The sequence below is a fragment of the Primulina tabacum genome, chromosome 3 (genome assembly GCF_025594145.1).
Source record: "Primulina tabacum isolate GXHZ01 chromosome 3, ASM2559414v2, whole genome shotgun sequence".
NCBI classification, from domain to species: domain Eukaryota; kingdom Viridiplantae; phylum Streptophyta; class Magnoliopsida; order Lamiales; family Gesneriaceae; genus Primulina; species Primulina tabacum.
Window position 1 is genome coordinate 15442294 of NC_134552.1, and position 9982 is coordinate 15452275.

Sequence of the window (9982 nt, forward strand, 5' to 3'; positions counted from 1 at the left end):
TGTGGTATTATAATTGTTATATGATCTCACCATTTTATAAGAGTAAAAATTAGAAATTAATATGTAAATCGTAAAAAAATTAGATTAAATTTCATTGTTATAATATTATGATATGTTTTGACATGATATGTTTCAAAAATAATATGTATATGATTTTATAAATCTTGTATTATGTTGTGTTCAATCAGATTGCTGATTATTTTTCTAAACACTTACTTTCTCCTCAGACAAGAACGAAGAGAACATCGAGGAAGACGAGCGGGACCAATTCTGGGGTTGATGAAGATTTCATATTTCGATTACCTGTGTTCACATTTTGATTTTGTTAGGATTTTTTCGATTTTTGATACGCTTCCACGATTATGTTTTATTAATTTTCGTTGTGAAGACAAATTTATTTATGAAATAGACGAGTTTGATTTATATTGTACTATAAAACTTGTTGTTATCGAATTTATATTTGTCAAACAACATCGACAACGATATGTTCCGGTGGGGCGAGACAACATTTTTCAAGACTCGTTCAAGCTTCCTGTCAAACTCCAAAATTCTAGTTCTCGTGAGTGACAAGTCATTCAATAAGCAGCATATGCCCCAACTTTCGTAAAATCAGATTATCATTAAAATTCTTAAACAATGTTTGAAATAATTTGGCATTAACAAATTAAACATCAAATTTTCAGCATCAAATCAATTATAAATATAATGTGATCACGAGAATGAACAAGCCAACCAGACACCCCCAAGGGGCCTTGTCTCCCCAGCAATATCAAGATCTTAATGCCAATTCTCAGAACCTTTCAGTGCTTCTTCCCTTCTTGCGAAACTCACACAATTCCTAATGTGTATTTATGTGGGAGAAATCAACCTTAATCCATTCTGGAAGAGAGCAGCAAATGCCTCCATTCTTGGTTTGGGCAGAGACAAGCCGACCTCTAATCCCGTCTCAGAATCTCTCCACTTACACAAAGACATGGAATATTTTTCCCCATCAAGAGACACAACCTCCACCTTTCTTGCCTTCCCCAATCCATAATCCACCCTGTACAAGTCAAATTTTGGTGATCCAGACACCCCAAGAGTCCTTATCTCCCCAAGATTCTCAAAATCTGAAAGCCAATTCTCAGCACCTTTCAGTGCTTCTGCCTTATTGTTCACCTTGTTTCGTATCACTCCAGCCGTGGCTTCCGCAGCTGCTGCCACCCCTTCATTTCCTACCAACTCACCGTGCGCAACCTTCACCATTCCGCCACATAAACAGTTGCCGAAGTAGTTAGTAGGCACCGGTGGATCTGTTCTTGCCCTTGCATCCGCGGCAAATATGAAGTATTCGTCCACGTTAGCATCCACTTCCTCGCCAATTACAACCCCGGATTTAACTAAGTTAACCCAAACATAAGAAGACGCAATCACGAAAGATGATAAGTGAAAAGCACTTGGTCTCTTGCTTAAAACTAGATCCTTGAGTTTCCTGATATCAGATTCGTCTAGGATGAATGTAGCGCGAACCCTTTCCGTGGGCAATGGGAAAGTAGAAGATTGGATTGGAATCTGTCTCATTTTGTTCCAGAAAATAGCGTCGATTCCAAGAGGATCCTTTATTAACTTCCTATCGAAACAGGGCTTGTGTTTACGATAATCTTGAGACATCAACTCTTCGTCTGAACCATCAAATTTGCATATCGAAGCCCACGTCTTTATGAAGCTTACAATCGAACTCGCGTCTCCAATACTGTGATGATTGGTGAAACCAATGCATATCCCCTTCCCTGGAAAAAGCGTCACTTGCAGAGCCAGAATCGGGACTAGTTTGTGCTCGGGTTCATCTTTTAATGGCGGCATCTGAGGTACGTAATCGTAGAACTGATCGGCATCACGCGCGCCATAGCTAACCAGGCTATCGAAATCATTGCTCGACTCGGAAACTGTGAGAGACACGGAGTCCCCCTCAACGTAGCGAAATCTTGGCTTTTCAGTGGTGTTTAGAGGGTGTATTATATTGCCTGCAAGAGGGGTGAAGTGCTTGAGAGTTAGGGACAGTGATCGTTTCAGATTCGGGAGGTGGGTTTCAAAGAAACTGGATTTGGATTCTGTGTAATCGAAGAAAATAAGGCGTCGTATTGGGTGGTAAGCTATCCAGACGATATCAAAATATGTGGCCGGAAATGATACCTCCGGCGGAACCTCTCCTTGTGGAGGTGAAATTCGGCAGGTTTCGACGAGGCTCGTCATCTTCCTTTAGCGCTGTGTTGTGCCTTGTGCTATTACAGACTTTATTTGTAGTGTCGATTGGATATGTTACGGTCTGCTGCGGTAATCTGTAATCCTACCACTCTTGTCTTTTCAATATATTAATAATTTAATGAAAAATGTTGACTGTAATAACGGAGTTTTAAAATGATATTTCAAAAACTCTTCAAATATATTTATAATATTTTATCATTTCAAATCTATGTTATAATCCACTACATAATTTTCATTATACATTGTATCCGGAACATGATTCTAATTTTATATATCATATCATTATTAAATAATGAAAAAAATATATAAATAATTAAATATGTTAAAAATAAAAATTTACGGTAAAAAGTAAAACCTTACTAGGAGAAATTCATTGAATAAAACCATAGTAAGGGAAAAAGAGTACAGTCACATAAACTCCTCCTCATGTAAACACGAACGATTCTTCAAAAATTTCATAGATTGCGCATCTCAATATTATATCTATACTTTTTGAATATTGTCGTAGGAAGTGCCTTTGTGAAGAGATCTGATGAGTTTTCACTTGATTGAATGTAAGGAATATCAATATCTTTATTCTTCTCAAACTCTTGGGTGAATGCGAAGAAGTTAGGGGAAATATGTTTAGTTCTGTCACTTTTTATGTATCCTTCTTTCATTTAAGTAACACATGTAGCATTATCTTCATATAGTGTCACGGGCTTCTTGTCAAATGATAATCCGCATAAGGTTTGGATATGTTCGGTCATTGATTTTAGCCACACACATTCACGACTTTTTTCATGTAATGCAATAATCTCGGCATGATTTGATGAAGTTGTTACTAGTATTTGTTGCTGTGAACGCCAAGAAATTGTCGTGCATCCACGAGTAAATACATATCTGGTTTGAGAACGTGTCTTGTGTTGATCAGATAAGTACTCAGCATCAACATAAACAATTATGCTTTGATTGGTATCTTTTGATTACAAAAGTCCCAAGTCTGTCATTTCTCATAGATAACGGAATATATGTTTAATTATGTTCTTGTGTCTCTTTGTTGGATATGAGCTAAATCTTACTAATAAATTTACAGCAAAATATATATCAGGTCATGTACAATTTGCAAGATACATAAGGGTACCGATAGCACTTAGATATGATACTTCTGGACCAAGAATAAATTCATCATCTTCACATTGATGGAATGGATCATTTTCTATGTTTAATGATCTAACAACCATTAGGAGTACTTAAAGAATTTGATTTATCCACATTAAATATTTAAGGACCTTTTCTGTATAATTTGACTGGTGAAAAAATATTTCACATTTTTGTGTTCAATTTGCAAATCCAGACAATACTTTGCTTTTCCAAGGTTCTTCATTTCAAATTCTTCCTTCAAGTACGACACGACTTCTTGAATTTCTTTATTCGTTCCAATGATGTTTAAATCATCAACATATACAACAATAATTACACATCTGAATGTTGTTTTCTTAATGAAAGCGCAGGGGCATATTGAATTGTTTACATATCTGTTTTTCATTAAGTGTTTATTTAGCCGATTATACCACATTCGACCCGATTTTTTTAGCCCATATAATGATCTTTGCGATTTCATAGAATAACATTCTCTGGGTTTTGAACTTTGTGCTTCAGGCGTCTTAAATACTTCAGGGATTTTCATATATATATTACTATCGAATGATCCATATAAGTAAGCTGTGACAACATCCATAAGACGCATTTCTAAATTTTCAAATACCGCCAAACTAATCAAATACCGAAACGTAATTGCTTCCATAACAGGAGAATACGTTTCTTCATAATCAATTCCAGGCCTTTGAGAAAGTCTTGTGCAACAAGTCTAGCTTTATATCTTACTATTTCATTTTTCTCATGTCGCTTTCGAAAAAAACACATTTGTACCCAACACGTATTACACCTTCAGGTGTAAGGACTATAGGTCCAAAACCGTTACGTTTATTTAGCTAATCCAATTCAACCTGGATGACATCTTTCCATTTTATTCAGTCCTGTCAATTTTTACATTCACCAAAAGATTTTGGTTCATGATCTTCATTGTCATTTATGATGTCAAATGTCACATTGTAAAAAATATCTCATCAATTCCTTTTATATCTTTTTAGTTCCATATTTTTCCAGTATTAATATAATTGATAGAGATTTCACGATTCTCATCAGTTTGTGGTTCTAACAGAACCTTTTCATCATCATGTATTTCTGCAGAAATATCATTCTCTATTTTTTATCATTGTGTTTCTCTATGTTTTTTTTCCGAGGATTTTTATTATTGGAACCGATTGGTCTTCCACGCTTCAAGCGTTTAATGACATCATGAGTGTCTTCAATTTGTTTCTTTGGAATTTCAATTTGAGCAGGGGCATTTACATCATGTATATATGATTTAATTACCTCTTTTGTGTCTGCAAATGCATCTGGTATTTGATTTGCTATTCTTTGCAAATGCACAATTTGCTGTACATCTTTTTCACATTGTTTAGTTCTTGGATCCAGATGTAACAATGATGATGTATACCATTTAATTTTTTTTTCGATATGTTTCTTTATACCCCCTAACATTGGGAAGATTTCCTCATTAAAATAACAATCAAGAAAACGTGCTGTAAAAATGTCGTATGTCTGAGGCTTAAGATATCGAATGATTGATGGACTATCATAACCAACATAAATTCCAATCCAGTAGGGAGCATTGATAGTTTTTCAACTAGGGGTGAGCATTCGGTCTGTTCGGTTACCGACCGAACTGAATTAGTCATAACCGAACCGAACCGAAATATTTATCCATAATCGAACCGACCGAATTAATTTTCATAACCGATAAAAATCGAACCGAATTAAAATCGGTTAATTCGGTCATTGACTGAATTAACCGATTAGTTTAAAAAAAATTGTGATTTAACTTTAATTATATGTGTAATTTTTCTTGAACACTACAGTCTACACAAATGCATAAAAATATAAAATCGCACACATCACAAATGTATAAGTTTTGTTTGAATACAATTAATACATTTTTTATATAAAATAACATAACATGGGCGGACATCGTCTCGTCCGGTGACAGAGATAGGTGGGCGGCGGATGAAGTCAAGAGTGGATAATAGAGAAGTGAGAACGAGAAAGCCAAGACGATTAAAATTAGATTAGAATTAGGGTTGATTTTTAAATTAAAATTTTAAATATGTATAAAAATTGATAAATAATAAAAATTTATTAAATAATAGTATTTATTATATCGGTTAATTCGGTTAACCGAGTTCAAAATTTTGAAAACCGTAACCGAACCGAATTAACCGATATAACCGAAATTTTTTAATTTAAAAACCGAATTTTTTAAATAACCGAACCGAATTTTCGAATTGGCTCGGTTCGATCGGTTAATTCGGTTTAACCGAAATCTTGCTCACCCCTATTTTCAACTACATATTTCTTTCTTGATTTATATGTGGTAAGACATATATATTTCTCATTTCCTTCATTTATTGTCTGAGTATCATATCAATAAGAATATATGTCATTAAAACTTAACAAATTTCTTTTCGATTGTGGTAAATACAAAGCATCATTTATAAAAAAATGTGTATCATTAGGTAACAAAAAATGTGCTTTACCACAACCTTTTATCAGGTCTACAGGACCCTAATATTGTATTCACCATTGTTTTTGTTGGTTTTTTCAAGAATTATCTTTTATCTCAGAGAATGTACCACTATCAGGTATGTAAACTTCCATGGGATTAGTTCCTTGTTTAGCTTTGTTCATAGCATTTTTCATATTTGAACTTAAAAAAAATGCAATGAAAAAATTACTAACAATACATATATAATTTATTGAAAAATATAACACATATCATAATTGTACAATAAAACATTATCATATGACTACATAAAAAATAAATTATTTTATATTTATATTCCACCAATATATTGTTCATCTTCAGAAAAATCGTTGAGAAAATCTGCAGCATCAATATTTTTCATTTTTATTCCACCAGCATATTGATCATTTCCAGAGAAATCATTCAGAAAATCTGCAGCATCAAAATGAGTTGAATCACTCAAACGATCACTGTGTTCAGTGAAGTTGGTCTCTTTTTCTTTCCCCTTTATCGATTCTTTATAGAGGTTGCAAAGGAGCTCGGGGGCTCGACAAATACGAGACCAATGTCCTGGAGTGCTGCATCTAAAACAAGAACTTTCAAATCGTTTTGAGTGATTTTCATTCACACTCATGTTCTCATCATGTCTTTTCAGTGGATGGCTCGTGACGCCCTTTTGAAATGAGTTATAGAAGTAACTATATTGATTGTTTTCAAAACCACGGTCGCGACCACGACCATGACCACTTCCACGTCCACGTCCATGACCACGATCTCGACCAAAACCTTGTCTCTTATTTGATTTTGGTTTCCAGGTATAAATTCATTTTTACTTACATCATTTACTTCTGGAAATGCTGTTGATCTAGTGGGTCGGGACTGATGATTTCTCATTAGTAGCTCATTGTTCTTTTTCGCCACAAGAAGACAGGCGATAAGTCAGAATATCTCGCTTCCACGCACTCTATATTGTTGATGTAGAGTTATATTTGATGCGTGAAACGTATGAAATGTTTTTTCAAGCATTTACGATTCCGTAACCTCATGTCCACAAAATTTTAATTGCGAGATTATTTAATACATCGTCGAACTGTAATCACTGACTTTTTTAAAATCTTGGAATCTTAACATATTTCATTCATCACGGGCGGTTGAAAGTATAACTTCCCTTATATGTTCAAATCTTTCTTTTAATCCTTTCCAAAGAGTCATGTGATCTTTTTCGACGAGATATTCACATTTTAAACCTTCATCAAGATGTCGACGCAAAAATATTATAGCTTTTGTTTTTTCTTGTGATGAAGAGATACCATTTTCTTTAATGGTTTCGCTTAGACTCAATGACTCAAGATACATTTCTTTATCAATAGTCCATGACATATAATTTTTTCCTACTCTGTCGAGCGCAACAAATTCGAGCTTTGTCAAATTTGACATGGTGGTATTAAAAAAATAACAATGCATTTTATTAGTTAAGTTCTATTAATATGACAATAAAAAGTAACGGATAAATTATAAATACAAGAATTCTTAAAAATAAAGAAAAAACGCGAGACGGATATTATTCTATAAATACAAGACTAGTGAGTATAATAATCTAAATAATTATACAAAATATCCTTGAAAAAGCTATCTTCTTCTTCTTTGAAAATTTTGATGAAGAAAATTTTTAAGGAGGAAGAATAAGTTTGGAGTGATTGAATGTGTTTGTGAAGTCATATTTATAGGGTAAAAAGTAGCCGTTTATGACCGTTACAAAATTTTAAAAAATAAATTTATGTATATGTAAATTTTATGGTAATAATATGATGTATATAATGTTAATCATATTTAAATAATTATGTATATCATATCACAATATTATAATGAGTTGTCAGAGACTCCTTTTACATAATATTGTAACATTATACAAATATATACATAATTATCATATAACACAATAAAAATATATAAACAGTGAAATAATCACATCACGTTATTATAATGAGGTGTCATAAACTCCTTTTATATAATAACATGATATTATACATTAAGTATATAGACAATAAAAATAAATAAACAGTAAAGTACATACTCTTACTTTTGAATATTATTACTTTTTTCTTGTGTTTTGGAGATTGGAAAAATATGGAGAATCAAACCTTCGAGTATCGTGCTGATAACATGTTAAAAGTAAAAATTTACGGTAAAAAGTAAAAATCTCAAACTCTCAAAATATATTAAACTACGCACTTTATAAAATTTTATCTCGATTTTTTTCACAAATTGCGAGACTTATTTATAGAATTTGTTTGGAAATAATACAAAAATAAATACATCATTACATACATCATCACACACTAATTTTCAATATTTACAACTCTTATTTTCAACATTCAACTTTTTATTTTCAACATTCAACTTTCTTATTTTCAACAATTTGAAAAACTCTTAAAATATATTTATAATATTTTGTCATTTCAAATCTATTTTATAATCCAATATATAATTTTCATTATACCTTATATCCGGAACATGATTCTAATTTTATATATCATATCATTATTAAATAATGAAAAAATATATAAATAATTAAATGAGACCCAAAGCGAAAAGCATGCTTTGATAGTATATATAGATATAGCCTTGTTAGCTAATATATTCTTAGCAGTAGAGATAACGTATAATAAAACTTTGAGTATTCTATAACGTGACAAGAAACGATTCCACATCCCTCCGTATATATATATACATACTTTTATATATATTAATGATTTTAAATCGTACATGCACGCAACTCATACAGATGACACTATATATATATATATATATATATATATAAAATAGATTGGTTTTGTAAATTCGTGTGCTCGAGGTTTGATATCAAGGTAATTAACAATTACCAGAATTATAACCGATATTTTGAACGTGTTTAATAATTATATTTTGTATCTATTATTTCCTTTGTCTAATAATGATCGGTCTAATGCCGAGGGTAAAAGTATTAGCCACTAATAACAAGTATGGGATCCAAAGACTTGGTGAAGGGACATTTCAGGACTTTTTTTCCCTCATAAATAGTTGAAGTGAAGGGAAAAAAAGACCTGGCATGCTTTACCAAACGTAGAAAACCCAAAATCAAAAAAAAAAAAGATTAAAAAAACAAAGACATGAAGTGATTAATTAATATTTCATAATCACTTTAATGACCCTAATCCCCTTTTCGCTTTAAAAGCATGGAATTTATTATATAATTAACGATAAAAATGATGTCTGATCTTTTCTTTTCTTTTCCTTTCTGTTGTTGTTGACTGAAAGTCTCAATCATGTTACTTTTTTTTTTTTGTCCGACCCAATCATGTTTCTAGATGAGTTGAATTTTTTTTTTTTGGATAATTGGTGATTTGTTCGGTTCTTTCACACCATTACATGACGAGATAATAAGCCAAAACCGTGGACAAAACAAAATCACAAAATACATTATGAGAAAATTGCCGTACCATACATTTAAGTCAAATTGGATAATAATGCGGTCCAACATGACTTGATATTTATCGGGTTTTATCGCATCGTTATGGAGACGTGTCTTTGAATTTTATTTTTTTAAAATAATAAAATTTGTTTTTTTCTTATATAAAATTTGCACGTCTTTATCGCATCGTTACGGAGACGTGTTAGATAAACTTTCGTACTAATATAATAACTTGCAAATTATACAGATCAGATAAATCACATAAAACAAATTATGTGCGACAAATTCATTCGATGAGATATTGATGAAACGAATCAAATTACTGATCAATTTTACTTAGAATAAGTGATTTGATTCTAAGTATAATCTTAATTGTAGATTTTAAATTATACTGATATGGATTATATTTGAAATCATTTATAATCACTATTACATTCAAAGGAGATAAATATGTAATCCAGGCAATTGGATTTAACCAAACAATTATAATGTAATTGAAATCACTGAATTGAAATCCATGGTTTGAAATGACTCAATCCAAGATCAATGTAAAAGTAATAAATTTGTGAAAAATGTAAAATTAAAGGGCGTCTAATGAAATTCAAACTTTTGAATTGTTTAGTTTGATTTTAAACTTCACCACTCCCTCGTCCAGTCGAGTA

At 31.9% G+C, this 9982-nt stretch overlaps 1 protein-coding gene across 1 annotated transcript; it reads right to left on the reverse strand.

Moving 5' to 3' along the window:
* Nucleotides 1–588: 588 nt before the first annotated feature.
* On the reverse strand, nt 589–2302 carry LOC142540754 (malonyl-coenzyme:anthocyanin 5-O-glucoside-6'''-O-malonyltransferase-like). Its single transcript, XM_075647111.1, has one exon. The coding sequence runs from the start codon at nt 2230–2232 to the stop codon at nt 850–852; it is 1383 nt and encodes a 460-aa protein (XP_075503226.1). The 5' UTR covers nt 2233–2302; the 3' UTR covers nt 589–849.
* Nucleotides 2303–9982: the final 7680 nt, after the last annotated feature.

Bases quoted from the DNA above. Each gene is read 5' to 3' on its own strand.
- LOC142540754 (XM_075647111.1), bottom strand. From the start codon at position 2,232: ATGACGAGCCTCGTCGAAACCTGCCGAATTTCACCTCCACAAGGAGAG.